Consider the following 22,990-nt stretch of genomic DNA (forward strand, 5'->3'; position numbering starts at 1 on the left):
GTTGATGTTTTATGACATATAAAAAAGATTAGCTTGCAAAATGCAATTACAAAGCAAATAAAATATTTGAAAAAAAACTTACAAGAAAAAGAGTTTTGGTTGCTTTTCGGTTATCTTTTCTGTGGCACCCCATAATATAAGTATATTAATTATGAACAAAATGAACATCTAATCCTTGCTTTTAAATAACTTGTTAATACGGTCCTACGTTTTTATTAATACGACAACATTTTAATGATGTGCACAACAAAACGAAAGTCTTTAATTGAAATCTGACAGGCCTCTTTCGAGTTCCACATCCAAAAAAAATCCATAGAAATATGCAAAGAATTGAATTAAAGATGATTTCGATAAAAATAAATATTACATTATTAGACAATAGTCAAAACACACATTCCTTTAAAAATAAAATCTGAAATATTTGTAATGAGACACTTTATGAATTGTATAAAAATTTATGTTGAAAAGATATAAGTATAACAACAAAAAAAAAAAAAAAAAAAAAGAAATGTTAGTGCAAATAAATGTGTAAAATAAACAGCTTTCTCGTCATTTGGTATGTGTTGGGTCTTTGTTTTATTTAAATTAAAATCAATGAAATTGTCAATTCAACAATTATTTATATTCTTACATTTGTTTAACAATCCATGGAAAAGCTTTCAAGTGGCTCGAAACCTTTTTAACGAAAAGAAGTAATTCAAACTCATACAAACTTGCTAACTACTACGAACAAAACAATTTCTTACACAAAAATACAATAATATAATACAATACAATACAAGAAGTACTTAAATACAAACACATACGTTCAATATGCCTTGCTTCAAAAGAGAGAAAAGCCTTTCGATTCTTCCTCGTCGGGATAAGGCAAATGAAAGAGATGCGGTGGCACCAAGGCCAGTTCGTCCACGCGCAATGAGATATCATGGACTCTTGGGCATGACCATTGCGAGCCAGCATCTGATTGTTGATGAAAAGTGGACGCCCGACTCCTTAACTGAAGAGTTTACTAACTTGACAGAGTTACTGAGTAAGTGATCGAGATATTTATGGCGGTCCTTGGGGTATTAATCTCTGCCTTAGAGCGTCGTGTGATCTACAAGCGCCATGAAACGAAAACTAATCGGAAGCGTCTCTTGGAGAAGAGTAGGCAATTGAAGATGCAGTGCGCCGATGGACGCATCAAGCTACAGAAGATCTCCACCGGAAATAATGCACATAAAATACGGAACTTTTTAATCAACCATAGGGATATGCAGCGTCTTTATCAAAAATTGCCCATACATCAGGTTGCCGATAATATCAATCAGCGAACATTTGTCTTGCGCAAGGAGCGAGATCGTTTAATATTTCGCTTGGAACAACTGAAACTTGAATACAAAAACTTACTCGTTAGTAAAATATTGTAAATTTAGTAACAACCCTTTTTTCACAATTTCCATAATCAGATTAATCGATCCGAGGTGGAAAATCTCATAAGGTATGAAAATGAATTTGTGCTTGAGGAGGAGCTTGCATCTCGCGTTTTGCTTAAGAAAATTGAAAACTCAAATGTCCGCTTGAAGGCCATCACAACCATCAATACAACATATAAGAAAATGATACAAGTTCTTTTACAAGATGAAATATTTTATGAGCCAATTCTGAGCTCTCTTGACGGTGATATGGAGGATCAGGCGAACTTTATAAAGAACATACTTTATATGGGAAAACCAGCCATTGCTAGATTCAAGAAGCTGAACAACGAATATCTCATGCTTTTAGATAAGTCGCGAAATAATCTTCAGGCTAAAATGAAAATGTTGGCCTCGTTGAAAAAGCCAACTACTGTCTTTGTTCCAGTCGAAAAGCCCAATCGGGTTAGTACCGAGGAAATTGATGAGCATTATGTGCGTCAAACGCGGAGCATGTTGAGACTAAAATCGGAGCTGGCAACCATTGAGGGCACCATCAAAAATTTGAAATTTGTCACACTTTGCTCACAAGCCAAGGAAATTTATCCGCGGTAGGCTCACTTGTATTATATAATAATTTTAGTTAAAAACTCCCTCTCCAGCGTTAAGTGCCAACTGGAAAATAATGCAAAACTGAAACTTACCATTCAGAGAGATTTACAGAATCGTGAGATGCTCAGGAACAAAATGGCATATACTGGGTTGCTGCAAAGCGTCTTGTTGAACAATCTTTCTGAAGAGGAATTGAAGTAAGTAATTTTTAAGGTATTAATAGATCCTGTTCCTTTGTAATACACAGTAAATTTTTTAAAATTCTGTTCCGAGTAGTGCAGCATTTCTTTTAGATCATTGGCACAGGGTAGATATTTAAACACTATCATTAATATTTTATATTATATATTGTACCTTTAATTGTAATGTTCGAAAGTCGTATGCAACGCATTCAAGACTTGAAAGCCATGTTGCACCAAGATGGAGAGTTCGAGCAAAGTACTCTGGAGCATATGAAGAATCGTGCTGATGCTTATGTGATGTTGCGGTTAGTATTATTCATGAAAATAAATATATTAAATAGTCTTTTTTTTTTGATGGCAGAATAACCCTTTGGAATCTTATTGAAATTCTGCGACACGTAGATCGGCAGCCCCGAACGTTTCGCCCTTATTATCCGAATTCGTATCTGAAGTTGCCGCTGTTGAAATTCGAGCTGCACAATGTGTATGCAGCACCACCAGAGTTATATGAGGAGGACGGTACAGTTTCGTCAACCCATATGCAAGACAGTATTTAAAATTTTCATTCTTTTCATAGTTGACAAAATAATTCATTTACTGAAGAGAAAGGTATACAAGCTGATGAGAGCATATGAGGAAACTACAACTCCGGAGATGATAGTCGAGAATAGAGAAGCATATCATGTCAAATTCTTGTCCACTCGCATTGCGAACGAAAACGTCGAGGATGATCAGCAACATGGAACTGTAATTGAAGACGATCAAGATAAGGCCATGGCCAATATACCAAATCGCAGGCAGATCAAAGCACAGAGCGCCAGACTTGTCGAGGAGGCTTCCAAGCGAGAAGACGCTGACTAGTTAGTTTAGGCATTTAACTATGAGTTAGTTTAACTTAACTTAGCTTTCCTTGACATATACATACATACTACTATGTAGCATATGTATTTATAATTATTTATAATTATTTATATATGTACTGTTTACACCAATACAACTAATAATACATATTCATTCATACTCAACAATTAATAAATGAATTTTATTTGCAATATACCTTTTTACGAATAAGTTGGAAAAATAAATGCTATAAGAACAATTGATCTAAAATTAAATTTTTGTATAATAAACTTATTTGCTACTCATGATGTTATATATTAAAAATAAAATAATAAAATTTTTATCTACTGAAAATATTTTTTCTAATAAGTTTGATTCATCTCTTAAGAGAAATATTAGGTATCTTATACTTAGGATAACCTGATAATTAATGTTTCAGGTTCGTTTGAGATTACCATATACCATAGTTCGTGTTTCTTTGACAGATTTGATAATTACACAGAGAAAAAGTTTGAGATTAGTCTATTGTCTGCAATTTCAAAATGAATCAAGTGTTGAGCACGAGGGACGTTTGAGCCTCTACGAAACAATTATTTGTCTATTCAATCGTAAATAAATTTATATTGTTAAAAAAAGTGAAGTTTAGAAAATTTAATTTAAAAAGTTTTCCAAAGACTTTGATTTGTTTTAATATACTTAGCAACCCATGACACAATTTTGCATAACTTAAGTTTATTCAAACCCAAAAACTCATTCATACTATACACATCTGTTAGGTACACTACATTGTTTAAAGATAATATTTATTTTTAAAAAAAGCACACTCACAATGCCGTGCTTCATGCGAGAGAAGAGCCTTTCTTTCCGTCCTCGGCGGGATAAGGTAAACGATAGAGATGCGATGGCACCAAAACCAGTTCGTCCGCGTGCTATTCGATACCATGGACTCTTTGGCATGTCCATTGCTAGTCAACATCTGATTGTTGACGAGAAGTGGACTCCCGACTCCCTTGTAGAGCAATATAGTGGCTTCACAGATTTACTGAGTAAGTAATCCAATGAGGCTATATAAATACAGAAATACAAATTGTTCCTAGGTCGTCGCGTAATCTACAAGCGACATGAGACGAAGGCGAATCGTAGGCTACTTTTAAAGCAGAGTAAGCGCTTGAAGATGCAGTGCTCTGATGGACGCATCAAGCTGCAAAAGATCTCGTCTGGCAACAATTCGCACACGATTCGGAACTTTTTGATCAATCATAGAGACATGCAACGTCTCTACCAAAGGATGCCCATTTATCAGGTTGTGGACAATATCAATCAACGCACTTTTATATTGCGAAAGGAGCGAGATCGTCTAGAATTTCGTTTGAATCAACGCAAGCATGAATATAGGGAATTATTGGTTTGTATAATCACATTATTATAGTGATTAAAGTTCACACCACTTTTTATGTACAGCTTGATCGCGCCGAGGTGGAAAATCGCATTAAATACGCAAATGAGTTTCAACGAGAGGAAGAATTGAAATCCCGTGTGCTACTCAAGAAAATTGAAAACTCAAATGTGCGTCTGAAGGCCATCACAACCATCAATACGACATATAAGAAAATAATACAAGTTCTTTTACAAGATGAAATATTTTATGAACCTATTTTACGCTCTCTCGACGATGATATGGAGGATCAGGCGAATTTTATTAAAAACATACTCTATATGGGCCTACCAGCTATTGCGAAGTTCAAGGAACTCAACATCGAGTATCGGCAGCTGGAGTATAAGTCTCGTAAAAATCTTCAATCAAAGATGCAGATGCTGAGCTCGCTTTTAAAGCGTCATACTCCATCGGTACCGGTACATAAAGCCAAAGAGGAGTTAACGGCAAGCGCTGATCCAAGGCGTTATGTGCGTGAGACAAAAAGCATGACGGTACTCAAAGTGGAGCTGCAGTCCATTGAAAAAACAATCAAGGAGTTGAAGTTGGTGACATTATGTTCACAGGCCCGGGAAATTTTTCCAAAGTAAGCATTCGTTGTCAATAGAAAAAATATAATTAGTTGTCTCTAAATCTCCGTTAACAGTGTAAGAACCCAGATGGAAAACAATAAAAAACTAGATCGCTTGATTCAACTCAAGTTTTTAAAACGAAGTGATCTTGAGACTAAAATGAAATGCACCTCGATGCTCCAAAATGTGCTAGTGAACAATCTTTCAGAGGAAGAAATTAAGTAAGCATCTCCAAGAAATTTTTTTATTAATTATCATTAATCAAAATTTAATAGTCGACTGGAGCGCATAAGCGACTTAAAGAAAATCTTGGAGGCTGACGAGAAGTTTGAGAAGGAAACTCTGGAGCATATAAGAAATCGTGCAGGTGCTTATGTCACATTTCGGTAAGGTTTTGATATCAATAAAAATGTACCATATTAAATATGAAGATATCTTCCAGCTTATGCCTTTGGAATCTTGTCGAGATTCTGCGGCATGTAGATCGTCAGCCCAGAACGTTTCGAACTCAATATCCGAACTCATATCTTAAGTTGCCATTGCTAAAATTCGAGATGCTCGATATCATTGCCGCTCCACCAGAGTTATACGAGGAGGACCGTTGAGTTTAGCTTATATTTTTTAAGGAACTTTTCATTAATTTGTATCTTTTTACGCAGTTGAGAAGGTAATGTTGTTGCTGAAGCGTAAGCTATACAAGCTGATGAAAGCTTATAAGCCAGATATGAATTCTTCTATTGCGCAAAGCAAGGACAAGTATCATAATCTATTTCTGGTTAGCCACAAAGGTCGCTCCGCTGATGACAATGATCGGATGTCAATGGTTGCCGAGGATGATCTTCTGCAGTCTAACAAGATGACGAATGTACCGAATCGGAAGCAGATCAAGGCTCTGAGTGCCCGACTTATGGAGGTTGCCGCAAAACGAGATGAAGCGAACTAGTGTTTTGTGTAATATTATTCTATACTTTAATACACAATACATTGAATACAAAATAAATGATAATATAATATACTCTGAAGTGTACAGTGCTTAATAATTTACAACTACTAATATGTAACTGAAGAACATTTCAGTGCATTAATTATAATTAATAAATTATAATAAATAATTATTTACAACTCTCCCATTATTCAATACTCCTCTCAATATTCATCTTAAAATTGATTTTTTTTTTATAAAATTCGTTTTCTTTTATTTTAGCAAATGTTTATGTACTTTTTTTTTATTTTTCATTGGATATATAAAAATTAATGTATTTCATTGCATTGTTTATCGTTGCTAGAAATTCTGAAATTAATTTAATTATGATGTAAAATAATTAAAGCGTTAAGCATCAAAAATAAAAATGTAAATTAAGTAACCTTTGAGATTGCCTTCCTGTTCGTTAATTAACAAACAATTTTATAGTCCACTCAAATTCATTCGTAAAGAACACAACGACACAATTATTTGTAATAAATATAAATAAAACAAATAAAAAGTAAATAAATCAATACATACATAAGTACATACAAAGTACACACAAAATGCCGTGCTTTATGCGAGAGAAGAGTCTATCATACCGCCCTCGGCGGGACAAGTCAAAAGATAGAGATGTGTTGGCGCCGAAACCAGTGCATCCTCGAGCCCTAAGATTCCATGGGCTGTTTGGCATGTCCTACGTGCGCCAACATGTTATGGTCGATGAGCGATGGACGCCCAACTCGTTGACCGAGCAATTTGGTGGAATGACAGATTTGCTAAGTAAGTGATCGAACTACAACACTTATAAAGACTATGATCTGAAGAAAATGTTGCTCCTCAGACCGTCGTGTAATCTACAAAAGATACGAGACAAAGGCCAATCGGCAGCGATACTTTCGGGATTGTAAGCGATTGAAATTGCAGTGCCGTGATGGACGAGTGAAGCTCCAAAACATCCTCACCGGGGATAACACCCACAAGATACGCAACTTTTTGATCAAACATAGAGACATGCAACGTCTATATCAGAGGATGCCCATTCATCAGGTTGTGGACAATATCAATCAACGCACATTTGTTCTGCGCAAGGAGCGAGATCGTCTCGAGTTTCGTTTGGATCAACGCAAGCATGAATACAGGGAATTGTTGGTTAGTTTTTCGAATAATTATTCTTAGTCTAATAAATAGACCCTTTATGTTTGTAACTGTAGCTCGATCGTGCCGTGCTAGAGAATCGCATTAAATATCGCAATGAGTTTGTCCTGGAAGAAGAGCTCAAGTCGCGTGTGTTTATCAAGAAAATAGAAAACTCAAATGTGCGCTTGAAGGCCATCAAGACCATAAACAATACATATAAGAAAATAATACAGGTCCTGCTACATGATGCAATATTTTACGAGCCCATTCTTCGCTCTCTCAATGCTGATATGGAGGATCAGTCGAATTTTATAAAGCATATACTCTATCTGGGAATTCCGGCTATAGCTAAGTTTAAGGAACTTAACTATGAGTTTAGACAGCTCGAGGATAAGTCCCGTAAGAATCTTCAAGCGAAGCTTCAAATGTTGGCTTCCCTGAAGAAGCCACCGATTGTTCAAACAACCCATGCCAGGCACAAAGAAGAGATCTCTAAAACAGCGAATCCAAAGCGATATGTGCGTGAGACGCGAAGCATGGAGATTCTTAAGTTGGTGCTAAAGTCCATCGAAAACACCATCAAGGAGGTAAAATTTGTGACTCTATGCTCACAGGCGAGGGAAATTTATCCACGGTAAGTCTATCAAATTGACTTGAATGTTACTCGTCCTAAAAAATTGATTGCCCACAGCATGAAGAGCCAGGTGGACAACAATGAGAAGCTTCATCGCTTAATAGAGAATGACATGTTGGCCCATGAGATGCTCGAGACGAAAATGAAATGCGCAAATGTGCTCAGGGGAGTGCTGGTAAACAATCTGTCTGAAGAGGAAATTAAGTAAGCATTTAACAAAAATTGTATATTTAAATCTTTAGCTGTAATAATAATGTCCTGTAGTCGACTTGAGCGCATCAAGGACTTGAAAAAGATATTGTCTCAAGAAGATGAGACTGAGCGTTCAACTTTGGAGCATATAAAGAATCGTGGCGATGCTTATGTTATGCTTCGGTAAGGTCACTTTAGAATCGAATTTTTCTATTTAGAAATCTACACACTAAAATCATACTTAAGTTAATATTGATGTATTTAATTTTGCAGCGTAAACATTTGGAATTTAATTGAAATTCTGCGGCATGTAGATCGTCCGCCTAGATCGTTGCGGTCTCATTATCCAAATTCGTATCTTAAATTGCCACTACTAAAATTCGAGATGCTCACTATGCGCGCTGCGGCACCAGAAATTTACGAGGAGAACAGTTGAGTTGTGCTAATTCACCTTAAATAGCTTTAATTCACTTGCTGCTGTTTTTTTTTCTCACTTAGTTGATAATGTCATGCATTTGTTGAAGCGTAAGGTTTACAAACTGATGAAGGGTTATTTGGTGGAGATGAAGCCGGCGATGATAAATCGCAATAAAGAGGAGTATCACGCCGATTTCTTGGCCAGTCGATATTATTTTGAGGCCACCGAGGATGATGATCAACAGGCCGTTTCCCAAGAGCAAGATCTGTTGCAGGAGAACAAGACCATGGCCAATATACCGAATCGCAAACAAATTAAGGCGGCAAGTGCCAAATTCCTTGAAGACATGGCCAAACGCGATGAATAAATTGCAGTTTCATTTCAAATTTGAAGTTAAGAGCTGAATGCAGCGCAGAGTATTAGAGATTTATGTATGCTCCGGCGGTAAAGTAACATTGCAATAAACTCCCGCACAATAAATAGCACAAAGAAAAATAACAAAGAAATCGTGGAAGTGTTGGGGCTATGATGATGTTTGCAAAAGTCGCTAGTTAACTTTATATAATTGATCCAAAATTGCTGCAGACCGCGGCGTCGCGACGCTTGGGATAGGATTTCATCGCTTCAACTTTGGCTTTTGCTTTCAGCTGGTTGTTGTTTTAGTTGTTTTTTCAGTAGCACCAAAAGTGCAGGAGGAATTATTGTTGCTGTTGCCACATTAAATAATTGGGGGAATAGAGTGGCTTCCATCTATTTATGTGTTGTGCAAGGATGCTCATTGTAATAGACCTTTAGTTTTGCTGGTAAATACTTTTTCTCAATTTCCATCGAAAAGATTGTGTTTATCAGACGTGTTCTACAATCTGACTTAAATTTCAATTAAAATGGCTTTAAATAAATATCAATGGAATTTAATGATTGCATAAAACATAATAAACAATAAAAATATTAGTGGAATTCGAAAAGATTCTTCTTGATTCAGCTCATTTTCATCAGAGATTGCGCTGATAACTAGAATTTTTTTTTTATATAAAAAACAAAATTTTATAAAAGTTGTTTTGACAATTGGGTCAGCGTATCATTGAGGATATTTAACTTTTTATGATGAATATAAACATTTCAATAGGGCCCATTAATCATTTCCGCTGGCCAATCCAAAACGTCTTCTCTTATTCACAGCCACAATGAGTCTAACCCGACGGTGCCATAAAATGTAACAACTTTATTTGCCCGAAGTGAATAAGTGTTGCCACCGAAGTGATCACAGACAACTTGGGCTCATCAACATCAAAAAAAAAAACAAAAAAAATGAATACAGAAAAACTATACCCAAAACCGGAGACGTTGACTGGAGCGGGTCTTTTGAGTAGCTCACGCTTCAACTTCAATCAGAGTACATGAGTGCACTTGTTTGTGTATCTCTGCTGATGTTTTTATATCTGCGTACACGATATCACGCCGACGACGACGACGGCGACGTTGATGATGATGCTGGCGAGGATGGGAACACGCGAGATCCACACATAAGGCCCAAATGAGGTTATGTAAGCTACGCTAAGACAACCATCGCGGCAACGTGCTCAGGCTCCGAGCCAGGCAAATGTTTATTCATTTTACTGAAAGTAAAGCCCGAATGTACTTGTATTCATAGTGTGAATTTCATACGCCCTTTATGACCGTTGTGGTTTGACTGTCTCTGACGCCCTCCTGATATAACTCCGGAGAAATTCAGCACAAGTGTTAAACCAAACAAATTAGTTAATAATATTTGCGGTGGCCCTTAAAAGTTAATTTATCGGCTCTGCTCAATGAATATACTCTGTTAATTTGGACAAAATAGCCATTCTCAAATATAAATTGTTTGTTGCGGTGAATTTCTGTTGCAAGTGCTCGACATTAGTTTGTTGGGTAAATGTATAAAACATATTTACAGTTTATTTTAAAAGTTCAATAAATTACCATTTAATCATTTATAATATTTAAAATTTACCTATAAGTATACAAATTTTACTTCATTATATATAAACTATTTTAAATGTATTACATTCAAATATAGATTCTTCTGAAAAAGTTAATAAAATCTAAAATGATTCTAAAGATATACGATGAAATTAGAAAAACACAGTTGGATTGATCAAAATAAATGTATAGTATTATGTTTTTAAAGAAATAACACGCAGTGTATGTAGTAAAAGAAAAAGCGGGCAGTTCTCAGATGTTATTTTTGAATGACCTGCATTCAAAAGACATCTATTTAAGTACAAACATTTAATATAATAAAACTAATTTGTTATGCTTCGCCTCAAATTTTTGATGAACAAGTAGTTCAAACTGATCATAGACGAATCATCATAAATCAAACAGACACATTTACAATTATGGAAGTATTCAGAGATTTAATAATCAAATAATATCAATATGTTAGGTGTGATTCCAATTGTGAATTGTCTGGGTAATTACAATGTGAAGTGAAATGGAGAATTTCACATGACCCTATGATTGGGTTAAAGAAGAGATTTCATTCAAACAAAGTTAATGCTCATAACTAAGGCATTGCGAATCTTTGCAAGTAGACAAGACCTATTTAACCCGATACTTTGCACTTTTGGCCCAAAAACAGCAGCAGTTGCAGTTCCTATAGTTACATTTAAGCGTCAAGCGGTTACAACATTCCCAAAAGCCACAGCCCAGAGCAAAAAATCGCCCATAGTCAACAAGCAGAAAAGTAACCACAGCCAAATTGTTTCGTTTGATAATTATGAACCTTCTTGAATATTGGCGGCAGTTTGTGTTTGAAATTATTCGTGAAGGAGTCGCAGTTTCGTGGCTAAAACAATTGGTAGTCAGTCAACTTAACGCGGTCTGCGAAACTAGCCAATTTTATGCTTCTCTACCAGCTGAGTCGTGGCCAGCGATTTTTTTAACTTTTCATACAATTTGTAAATCGAAGACGGACAATGGATACAAAAAGTGGTTATGGTGTTTCCTTAATACCCTTACACCTGTAAATGTACTTATTTGACTTTTATCAAAGAGATAAAGATAACGTGAATATGGTTAGAAATTAAAATTTATAGAGTTGATATTAGATGTCCCATTGTTTTAGGAATTCACATGCTAAAATGATCGTGAGTATAATCAATTAAAATATGCCAATATATTTGTATGAATATACATTTTTACAAAAATCTGTCTTAATTGAATCTCTTGGTACAACTGCATTCGTTAGTCTCCAGAAATGAGGGTATTTAAATGGATTTACAGCGAGCAAGCAGCTCCTTTGGAATTATCTTGTCAATGGTTGCGCTTCAACTGCGGTTCGGCCGTTGTTTGGGCTGGGCTTTTGTGGACCGCATATGTTCAGATGGATGGGATGGTAGGTAATCCAAGTCAGCTACCATCTTGAGCTTCCCTTTGGACATGCCTGGTTTTTGAGGTGTGTTCCGTTCCTGCTGTGGAGACCGATGCTCGTATCGTGCAATATTTCTTCTTCATTTGCCGACATCATTTACATATGGTTATGTAAGTCGCAGTCGAAGTCCCAGTCACATCTATTGCAGAAAGCGAGTGCGGCATGTTTTATTTAATTGCCAAAAACGGCAAATGGGTAAAAAGAAAGATCCATAAATTGACTACACATGTACGACTAATAATTTCAAGCAGTTCAATCCATTTAATGCCATTCATGGGTGCGTATCCATATCCCAATTTGTTCCCCATTTCTCGTGGTGCCCAGCATGAGAGCTTAGTATCGAGTTAGCATGCAGTTCTCAATTAACATAGGAATTGCTAATGAAGCATTCAATCGAATACTTTCCAATGAAAATATTGAAATAGCTGTAGCAACGCTGCTTTTATTATAGGAGTATCAAAAGGTTCTTATACTTTATTGTCACAGCCATTTCCCTCGCATATCAAACCGGCTTTTGGTCAAAACAATACTTGACAAATATCTGCTATAAATAAATCTGTGTCACCAGCGTAGCAGGCCAACAAAAGCCCAAATGAATACATTCGAACTATTCATGATTATGCAATTTATAAAATTAAATGAGAATGTCAGACACGCAAACGAACACAAAAGATGTTGAGCAATAAAACTTGCTTTGGATTCTAACAGTTTAAAGAATCTGTAGCTAAAACTAAACTTTCCCAGCGCCAAAAATCAAAAGACTTAGACAACGAACTGAACTTGGCCATCAGTATTGGAAAAGGCCGTGCATAAATATAGTAATAATGTTGTTTAATCTACCTAATTAAGTAAACCTCATAAATATTCAAAAATCATAGATAAGAATAACAGCTAAGTATTTGCCAATGTTGTTGCCTCCAACTCAATGTTCCATGTTGCACGTTCCATTTCGTGTTGGGATGCCATTAAAGCATTCGCCAGTTAACCAAAAAAATGTGTTCTAAGACTAAGACAAATATTTCAAAATAACTTTTATATTCATTACAAATAATTCTCGATGCTGAAACTCTTCAGCTTGGCATCAATTTTCGATGCATATCGACATAACCCATGATTATTTTAATTAAATATTCTGATAATAGACAAAGCCAAATGAACGCCCAGTTGTCAATGGCAAAATGCAAAACAATTGCCAAAATGTGCAAGCTTCTTGTTTATGGTAGTTATACCCTGGAATGTTTTGAAAATTGAGAATATGAATGTATAAATGGCTATGATTTCTATGCGATCAATAAAACGAGATGAAATAATTATAATTCTTTATGTAAATTGAAGAACTATCTATTAAATGTATATTTTCACATCTGTATAGGGTATCTATTTAGTGGCAGACTCTCGTCAACTTGTTGTTGTAATTATGCAATTGTATGGCTTCATAGTACGATTCTTGGGTTCTCGCCAGACATTCAGCTGCCGGTCTATGCAAATTTTATGTCTTTCTGCCGATACTAAATAATTATATGCATACAGCTGTGGTTATCAGCAAATTGAAACAACAGCCGAAACGACAAGACAAGACAAGACCTTAGGACCCCAAAGACCCCAACCATTGTCGATTGCAGCAACGCCCACGATTTTGGCCAAGTCAAATGCAAGGCAATCCAAGCTAAGTAGTTGCTTGCTTGTTGCCCTTCAACGGCAATGGCAGCAGCTGCCTGGCATTGTTTTTGCAATTGGCAATTGGTGTGTGCATTGTTGTGCCTAACTGTAAAGCGCGATAATGCAAACATTATACACTTCATTTCATTTGGATTGAAGTTGGCTGGCAGTGTAGAATCACCTTCTTGGCTTTTAATACGTCAATTAACTCATTATGTGCATGCACAACTTCTGTTTCTGTTTGCCTAACTATACTTTGTATGTTCAAAAGATGCTTATCAATCCGAACCCTACACGACCATTTTCCAGAATCAACAGATCTCAGATAGACTGTTGAGAGCTTGCTTCTTGTTAGCCTAGAATTTTTGAGGCTGTGCAATTACGAAATCGTGAGTTTTTTTTCTTGAATTTCTATTACTTTAAAACAATAATTGTTTTATGGCTTCAGAATCAGTTTTTTATATAGAGTTTATTAAGCACAAAATATAATTTTTTATGTAAGTAATTTTATTTATTTTTTATTTAAATTTTAAGAGCAAATGGGGTAATCGTCATAGTCGTCATTTAAATCCATATCTATTGAAATACTTATTTGGTTTAGGCTGCAATCATAACATTTAGAGAAACTTGATTCATTCAATTGGAATTTTTAAATAATTTACCTTTCGCTGTTGTTACTACAGACTTGAATAAGGGGCGTTTTACTTGTTCTATTATTGACCATTTGAGACTTGCCTGCTGCTCATCTCTTAGTACGAATGGATTTTTGTGTGCACACAATATTTACCCGGGACAAAGTCTTAAATAATCTTAATGAGAGTTACCTGCCCGGTGGTATATTTAATCTTTAAACTTATCAGGATTGACCCGACAAGTTTTAGAGCTGTAATTGACGCCAATGATACGAAACATGCAATATACCTAACGAAAAGTTTTATGGGAGTTTGAAATGCGATTCCGTGTGCATATCAATGCGAAATATCTGCTAGGTATAAGTATCAGTCAAGGCGTTCATTATAATTATTATAATTATATGATATAGTTATTATTACCCAAAAAACAAACAATATCAATTTAATGTCGTCCTAGTCACATCTACCAACTCCATGGGAACTAGACCCTGATGCTGTTGCTGTTGCTGATACCTTTTCCTGTAGCAATTGAAGATGAGACGACACCATTCAGTTGGCCAGCTGCAACGACGAATGATGTGCTGATGTTGCAGCAATGTGAAATTTGATGAATTTGTTGGAAGGAATTGTTGATGAAACTTCTGGGGCCTTGTCAAGTCCCTCACAGTAATGGCAACGCTCCAAACCATTAGTACAGCCAAGCAGCTGAGTACAAAGTAGAAGAAGACGTCTTGCAACACTGTTTCCAGATAGTAGGCAACTTTAATCAGTCGTCGTGTGGCAACTTTAGGTTTCTTCTCACTTTCGGGTAATTTCATTTTGTTTATCGAAAGTTTCCCAAAATTCTTAATTTCAAATTTTATTTTTTTTTATGAAATTTTGATTCCGAAACTATACGTATTCCTTGAGATGTGAATGTGGATTGAGCAGAAGTGAAGAAAAATTCGTTGATTTTATTGAATACAATGATGTAAAATTTCATAGAAAAGTTGGCCGTGACATTTAGCTCATTTCTATTATACTTGTTTATATATATTTTTTTTCAACATCTTGTCAAGTTTGTCTAGAATCTCTAACGAATATTTTTTGATAAGCCAAGTTTATTGAATTTTATGGCTCGAATTAAGAAAAGAATAAATTATTTTTTTGATAGAACAAATTTATTGAAGCAGTTAGGGGAGTTTGCCATATAATACATAGTGTTGTGTGTGTGTGAGTGAGTTTAGGGGGGTAATGTTGTGTATCTTGGAAGACATCTTTAGGTATCGATCGGGACGCAATAATGGTAAAGCTTCTCACTTAAAATTTTAACTTGATTAGCTGTATGTAGATAAATAAATTAATTGATAAGCTACCTTTAACCGTCACCGAAACATAATGAGCTGGGCGTCAAAGGGTATGTATTGATTATGGCCATTTGAGAGTTGCTTGCTGCTCATCTCATAGTTAGAAAAGTTTTGCTTTGTGGATAGTTGTATTAGCGAAATTTTTGTTTATGGCGACCCAGGACTATGTCTCAATCTTGACGAGAGACATTTGCCCGGTGGCATATAATATATACATTTGTACATATATATTTTATCTTCAAACATCTCAGGAACGACCCGACAGTTTGGAACTTATAAGTGACGCCGCAGACATGAAACAATTTGTGTGCTAAATGACAAGTGAGGCGAACTTGAGTCGATGCGAATTGAGTATGAATATTATATTGCATATAACAATTATGTGCTTCTGAACATATAATCTGTAAATGTATCGATTTAATATTAATTACCTCATTAAGATATTCGATTTAACTTACCTAAAAAATGGGTATACTTTGGCATTGCCCGTTTACTTTCCGGCTGCTCCAATATATTAAATGGCCTCTCCGTCTTCTGCTCTTCGTTGAGAAGACGGCACCATTCTGGTGGCCAGCTACAGGATTTGGAAGGACTTGGTGCCTTGTATTCCAATGGCTGGCGATTACCGATGCCCGTCAGTACAGTGATGAAGCCCAGGACGATCAGCATAGATATTGAGAAGAATATGATGAAAACCATAAGTTCCTCCAGCAGTGATATGCAGTGATCGGAAAAAGTAACAGGATGTTCAGTACCAGGTGAATTTTGTTTTTCTTCTTTATTCATTTCAATTGAGAAATTAATTGAAGAAAACAAAAAAAGACTTATAATTTTTACGGTCGAATTTCGATGAATTAATTTTAAAGCCAAAAAGATTTTTTGTTTTGCCGAAATATTATGATTTGCTATTAAAATCGCAGCAGAATCATAATAAAATTTAATAATTCCTTTATTTTTTTTCCAAAGGAGATAAGATTTTGTTTAAAATTTTGATGCCGAAATGATGCTTTCAGCTTGAGCTGACGAGCTGAAATGAAATAAAGTACAGGTCTACTGTAGGACCAGTGCTAGAATTTCGAAATTCATCGCCTACTGGCGTATTATTTTCACACTTGGAAAGCAAAAGCCAACTTTCTCATTCTCAACTCATTTGACGACCAATCGGCTTGAGTTCAATTGGTGTAATTGAAACGCTTTAACGGTGTTTAAGAGCCCATTAGACTGGCGTTTGATGTGATTGAATTATTGGACACTTAAATGGGCGTCCCAAAGGCAGCTAGCTGGTAATGCAGTTGATGCATGCTGTCCATGTCCAACACCCAGCTCCATCCATGATGATGGAAAAGCGTGAAAAACTTTTGTGCAGTTACCAATTTTGCACCTCTTTGGCCATTTACTTATTGTTGTTATTGCCGTGCTACGAGTATGCACTTAAAGTGTCATCACATCTTGGCCCATTGCTTTACCCCCAACTGGATTTGGAAGCCTTACATATTATTGCCTTGGTTCGACTCAGTTGTTAATGAAGATGTTACCGAATGATGCCCACGTCTGGTACTTCATTAGTACGGAAGTGATATACATGTTGAATTTGGGCATAGAGACCGACAAGTGGAGGATTTACTTGATGCATGTTTACGGTAATTGGAATTTAATTTGATTAAGCCATAGCAGCTTACATAATGCCTGTTATTTAACAACTATATTAAGCTACAAGTCCGATCAACGGAATCAACGTTTAAATTCATAATTATGCCCTCAAATCATCAAAATAGATGCAATAGTATCATAAAGTTGGACAACTTTAAGTATGTTTTTCCTTGGTTCACTGTTCAGTTGACTGCAGTCGGAAATGTGGAAATAGATAGGAAACTGTTGTAACAATTATAAGAATAGTTCAATAATTGCATTTTTCATGTATTTTCAATGCATTTCAAATTGTTGCCTTACAATTATTGACTGCATGCTCGCAGTTGTTATATCATTTAGTTGCAACTTTAACTCCTACCAAGTGCTAAGTGATAAGCCCAAGCCCAAGAGGTGCACACAGGGCCAACAATGGTTCAACGGGATCGTTACACAATAACCCACAAAAGACCTCAGTTGAGCTTTGAAAGCCTACCTACTACACATCGCCCGGCCCGAGTAACCCAAAAATTGTCGTAATACAGTTTATAGCTTTGAGCTTCTAACAAAACAGCACCAGATGTGTATGTGTGTGGGAAATTACGGCAACGACAAATAAATTACAACAATGCTTAAGGTCAAGTGATTTTGTGCAGAAATAAGGCATATAGAAAACATATTGTTGGAGTTAGAGATGCCATGGCTGCTTTTTTTGATAAACCAAAAGAAATGAATAGTCAGCCGCAAAGGAAACGTGCCTAACTCTCAACGCTGGGGGTCAAATGCCGTAAAGGTAACGACGAACGACTTTGCTGTTGGATCATCATCATCATCCTCATCATCATCATCATCGTCGCATTTCAACACAGTCAAAAGCAAGACACAGTTAAAGTCACAACCAACACGTGGAGTTTTTTAGCTCCCCAAAAATTGATTGCCACTTTAGAAGGCCATTTGGCTGCCATGGTATGAATCAAGAATGTCTTCAATTGCAGACAATCAGGTAAGTTCATTGAGGCTACACTCTGCCATCTCATCGGATTGCCAAAGCCTGTGCTTTACTGTGCCTCTGACATTACCCATCTATTCAGGGAGTGTTGGCTGGGAGCAAATTAGGGCGTCAATTTGTACTATGCCTGCTTATTAATTATATTCGCATTAGCTTGTAAATTATTGAGCTGCAGAAGATGGTGTGAATTGGCAGTGGATAATTTGATGGTTCTGACACGTCCCCTAATTGTGCGAAATACTAAATAAAATTGTCTAGCGGAATGAAAAAAGAATGAAATGGGTCCAGATTTAATATTTGTTTAATACATTCCGGTACTGAAAAAAACTCTAAAAGATATTTTTGGGCCTATTAACATTTATATTGTGATATATGTTGAAAGTGTATACTCTTTTAAATCTCCGTATGATTACAATTTACTTGGCTTACAAATTTTTATGTTTGCACAACTTAAAATTATTTGCATATTTGAGAAAATTTAACAACTGAATGCACATCTTTTTGTTAACTTGTCAATTGTAATTTTGTTCGCGTGCACATTTTTTGGAGGAGTTTATTTGTTTCTTTTTTCGTTGTGTTTATTTTTATATCGTTTCTTAACAGATAAAGAAAGAAAAAAAATAACATTATCAAAAACAAGCAACGTGATTTCCGGAAGTTAAAGCGCAACAAAGGCGCCTGTGCAAACGTTGTTGCTGTCGAATTTATTGTGGTTGTTGCATTAGTTGTTGTTGTTGCAACTACGAAAAGCTGATGAAGAAAGTCGTGCGACAACAGCTGCAACGGCAACGACAACGGCAGCAGCAGCCCAAGTCAAGTTGCCATCCTGTTTTTCGTGCGAATAATGTCATTTGTGTTTGTTTTATAACCAAATTACAACAACTTGCCACAGTCAACGACAAGAGGCACAATAAACATGCAGCTAGCATAATTGTTGACTCGCTCAAATTAGTCATGCGGGGGCGACGGTTAAATGAGTTAATTTTTCACTTCAAGAAGTAGAACTTCAAAATAATATTTAGAAATACTTGTGAGCTTTATTAATTTTTTAATTGCAAAGTGTCTAATAAGCTTACCAACATTATAAGTTTCTTAGTCTGGATTGACCGGAAAATTTCATCACGATCAGATAATAATCTTGAAAGTAAGGAATATGAATTGAACAGTCAGATATTTTTTACAGAATAAGTACAGGGTCTGCCATAGTGGAGTTCTCTCTCTCTCTCTCTCTATATCGACTGCAGCCTTTCGTACTAGTTTCTTAGCTAAAATCGTGTCTTGATCTCATTCAGTTGTCACTTGCCAGCTGATGGACAGACCCCACAGACCCAAATTAATTTAGCTGACAACCAGCCGAAAAGTAAACTATTTCTTTGAGCAAACACCTGTCTTGGTTTTAGAGTTTTCCTGCGCAGTTCCTCATTGCTTTGGTTTAGTTATGTTAGTGGGGACTTAAGAAAATTATTTTTAAATTTCCAAATAATAATGAAGGTGTTTTCTAAAGTCCCCAAAACAATACAATGCAGTATACAATTATTAATAATATGTAAATTAAGAGCTAAACAAAAAATAAATCTAAAACAAGAAAGAAAACGTGTTTTTGTTAAAATTTTCAGCTGGTTTTAACCAAAACCGATTTTAACCAAATTTGTTCAAAACATTTTCGACAATACCAAGTAGACAATATGTGAGTTTGATTGAGATATCGTTAAAAACAATTATGTTTTACATAAGTTGGTTTTCAAACGACCGTTCGTATTGCATCTAATGATCTCAAAAAGTAAGCTATAGAAAGGGAGTTTGAGTAAACGAGCAAAAAAAAAAAAGGACACAAAATTAATAAATTTATTTAAAGAGAAAGCATACAAAATAAAAAAAAAAATTTTAACGAAAGTAAAAGAACACGGTGGAACTTTCTTTCATGGTCTTAGAAATTTCCCCTGCGACCAAACATCATTAATTAACGAAGAACTTTCCAGTGTCTGTGAGATTGCATAATCGCAAGTCAGGCTCAACAAATTATTACGTCATTATCTGACGCTGCTTTCTAAATATTTTCTTAAAAGAATTGATTGCGTAATAATATAACTCTTTCTTTGAATTTGTGTAAATATAATTATAGAAATAAAGCTGTCATGGTCAGCGTAAATTAGCATTAAATAAAGAGAAAGAAACCTTTAAAGATTTAAAGCTTTCGTTAGATAATTATCTGTTGAACCAAACCCAAATGATTTTTTTGCCCTCTGGAGCCACACTTGGCCAATCTTTTCGACCACTCTTGGATCATGGCTAATTCTGTGCTATTCAAATGTATTTATTCTTTATGTATTTCTTAAGATGCTGCTGCGGCGAAATTGGAACCTCAGAGTGTGGAACTAAATTAATGTTCTAACATAAATTTATATTTCGGGTCTTAAAGGTCAGACTGAGATGAAACTTTGTAAATTATTAAGTTGTGTATGGAAGTAAGAGTGTATTTGTACGAGTATGTGTCGTGACTTAATGACCTTTTGGTTGATGTTGTTGGCATCATATTAATTATTATTGGCAGACACTTTACAAGGCAGTCAAGCTACAAATAATATAAAAACATAAAGTCTTATGGCGGGCAACGCTAATTGAAGTTTAATTTTTTATGCACTTCAGTTTCGGTCTTTAATTAATTGTTCCTCGTCATTTTTTTAAATGAATAGAACCTGTCCTATCCTGCCTGTCCAAAGTTCACTGAAGGTCATTCTTGAATACCAGACAAATTATTTGAGAGACATTATCCAACAATTGCCAATTAACGCATTCGTCTGCACTCAGACGTAATGAAGTCTTTACAGCTTCCTTCTCTTAACCATGCTAAATGCAATTCGTAGCTCAACGCTCAACAGTTGACCTTTCAATTAATCATCTCTAATTTATTTGTGCATACTCAAAAATATTTTCCAGTTTTATATTTTTAACAGTAGCTTCAGCTCGTCTAGTTTTTCAAGAGTCTATTAATTTTCACACAAATTTCTTGAAACGAAACAAAACTGCGATTTGCATAATTGAATATTTTATGTTTTGTTTCTGTTTGCTTTTTGCTTTTTCTAGATATTTGAATAAAATAAAACAAGTTTATAGTGAATGCTACTTTAGAATCGATTATACTTGGATTTAGGGCTTCCAGAGTTCAATCAACCTTTGATCTGCATTAGATAAGAATATTTTGAAGATCTGAAGAAAGGTCTGCTTCAATTATTTTAATTTAATAGACAAATTTTATTATTTTAAAAGAAATGTATTTTGAGTATTCCACTTTAAAGTTTTTTAAATTTGATTTTGGACTTAACAAAAAAAAATTGCGAAATCACTCTAATAATAATTAATTATCAGGCATTTACTATTCAATTTTTCTACCAATGTTAATAACAAAGAACTGCGTTGTTTAATTTGTCTGAAAAGCCCATCAATTTTATTGTATAATACGACACAAAGTAATGCCAAATTCACTAAGCTCCGGCTTCTATTTACAACACTCGAGTTCACTTGCCAAGGGCCATTCGAATAGGTAGCGCCATGAAATTAGAGCAGGTAAATATTTGAAATAATTTTTAACAGTTGCAAAAATTGATTTTCAGCGAAGAAGAGCAGACAATAGAAACGTCACATCATCAAAAAAATTACAAATATAATCAATAATAATAAAAAAATAATAAATAAATTCAGAGTTTGCAATGACACAAAAAATAAATCGAGAAACAATTTTGCGCCAGCTGTGAAATACTTCCAACGAATACAATATTATTTCTCTCGAAATTTCAGGCGTTATCAATGGAGATCAGTAGGTGAATGGCACAGCAAAAAAGTGAAAACAAATACATGTTGGGATAAAAAAAAATGGTCTAATTGTGAGTTATGTGCGCTCGCTTGGGTTATTGCCACACAAAGGATGACATTTTGCATAAAAAATGGCCTATTAATGGTCACTCAGAGCATAGGCCGGGCTCAAACAATAGCAATGGCAATAGCTACTCGAATTGCTTTCTTTGAACAATCAAAAATAATAGCAATTGGAGTTGGTGAAGGAACCACAAATCAAACACTCGTAACAATGAGAAATCGTTCGCATTAGCCGCAATTGTTTGGCACTTTTTGAAGCTATTTGAAATGCATTGGGCCACACACAATGTAGTTGTGGTTTTTATACCCTTGCACAGGGCTGGACCGAATTACTAAATTTATGTGGATTGATTAGTTACAATATTAATTCTTGTTGTTATATTAAAAATCACGTAATAAAAGTGTTTATATTAAATGCATCTTGTCAAAGATCAATGGCCATTGTTGTGGAATTATTTTTTTTTTTATCTTTAGACTTATTTCTCCACTAATGAAATCTTAGATGTAAAGATTTTCTAATTAATAGAATTTGGTAGTTGGATGAAATATTTATGGAGTAGATTCTTTTACTTATATTAAGGCACACAAATTTGTAGTCTTTTAATTCTTTTAATTAGATTAAAGCACACAATTTTTGTTTTGGTGTCAAGCTGTCAACGAATTTTAAAAAGAGTATTACATTTTTGGTATCATTTATTTGGTTAGCTTGCCTTTACTCCCGACAATTCATCCGCAGTGGGAGAGACTGGCGAAACATTATGCACTAGGTCAATATATGCTTATCGAATCAATCAGAAAACTGCAATTAGCTGAAATTGCATTTAAGTACTCGTAAGTGCAACTGGGTCTAAAAACTGTTACAAATTCCCTTAGCCTCGGGTAATTTCCGCTTGTCAGCAACTGTAAAAAACTTTTCCCACTTGAAAGTTGACGGTTAGAAAAACGTGTGAAAATTATGAAATTGAAATTGCATTTGGATGCAGCAGCATTTGCAGAAATAAACGTTGTTTTACTTACCTTAAATGGATTGCACTCCCGAAAAACTAAAAA

General features: G+C 35.3%; 4 protein-coding genes across 5 annotated transcripts; 3 read left to right on the forward strand and 1 right to left on the reverse strand.

Annotated features, from left to right (window-relative positions):
- The first annotated feature begins 773 nt into the window (after positions 1 to 773).
- Positions 774 to 3,213, forward strand: LOC117790529. 2 transcript variants are annotated; one of them, XM_034630005.1, is made up of 7 exons: positions 780 to 1,030; positions 1,084 to 1,391; positions 1,449 to 2,005; positions 2,057 to 2,203; positions 2,383 to 2,493; positions 2,550 to 2,707; positions 2,766 to 3,213. In XM_034630005.1, exons 1-7 carry the CDS (start codon positions 814 to 816, stop codon positions 3,047 to 3,049), a joined length of 1,782 nt encoding a protein of 593 aa, XP_034485896.1. In that variant the 5' UTR covers positions 780 to 813; the 3' UTR covers positions 3,050 to 3,213. The 2 variants fall into 2 exon arrangements, with proteins under 2 accessions (XP_034485897.1, XP_034485896.1); XM_034630006.1 differs by lacking the exon at positions 2,766 to 3,213 and having other exon boundaries at positions 774 to 1,030; positions 2,591 to 2,707.
- A 623-nt stretch (positions 3,214 to 3,836) lies between these two features.
- LOC117790338 (ankyrin repeat domain-containing protein 26-like) lies at positions 3,837 to 6,050 on the forward strand. The gene is made up of 7 exons (XM_034629758.1): positions 3,837 to 4,074; positions 4,126 to 4,433; positions 4,490 to 5,049; positions 5,110 to 5,256; positions 5,311 to 5,421; positions 5,478 to 5,635; positions 5,695 to 6,050. Exons 1-7 carry the CDS (start codon positions 3,858 to 3,860, stop codon positions 5,976 to 5,978), a joined length of 1,785 nt encoding a protein of 594 aa, XP_034485649.1. The 5' UTR covers positions 3,837 to 3,857; the 3' UTR covers positions 5,979 to 6,050.
- Positions 6,051 to 6,546: 496 nt separating this feature from the next.
- LOC117792159 lies at positions 6,547 to 8,882 on the forward strand. The gene is made up of 7 exons (XM_034632176.1): positions 6,547 to 6,782; positions 6,844 to 7,151; positions 7,214 to 7,773; positions 7,831 to 7,977; positions 8,038 to 8,148; positions 8,239 to 8,396; positions 8,464 to 8,882. Exons 1-7 carry the CDS (start codon positions 6,566 to 6,568, stop codon positions 8,748 to 8,750), a joined length of 1,788 nt encoding a protein of 595 aa, XP_034488067.1. The 5' UTR covers positions 6,547 to 6,565; the 3' UTR covers positions 8,751 to 8,882.
- Positions 8,883 to 15,233: 6,351 nt separating this feature from the next.
- Positions 15,234 to 16,455, reverse strand: LOC117792213. The gene is made up of 3 exons (XM_034632259.1): positions 15,891 to 16,455; positions 15,442 to 15,833; positions 15,234 to 15,384 (listed from the first exon to the last, which is right to left on the reverse strand). The coding sequence occupies exons 1-2, from the start codon at positions 16,216 to 16,218 to the stop codon at positions 15,811 to 15,813; spliced, it is 351 nt and encodes a 116-aa protein (XP_034488150.1). The 5' UTR covers positions 16,219 to 16,455; the 3' UTR covers positions 15,234 to 15,384; positions 15,442 to 15,810.
- Between the last annotated feature and the right edge of the window lie 6,535 nt (positions 16,456 to 22,990).

The sequence above is a fragment of the Drosophila innubila genome (assembly GCF_004354385.1).
Source record: "Drosophila innubila isolate TH190305 chromosome 3R unlocalized genomic scaffold, UK_Dinn_1.0 2_E_3R, whole genome shotgun sequence".
Lineage (NCBI taxonomy): Eukaryota > Metazoa > Arthropoda > Insecta > Diptera > Drosophilidae > Drosophila > Drosophila innubila.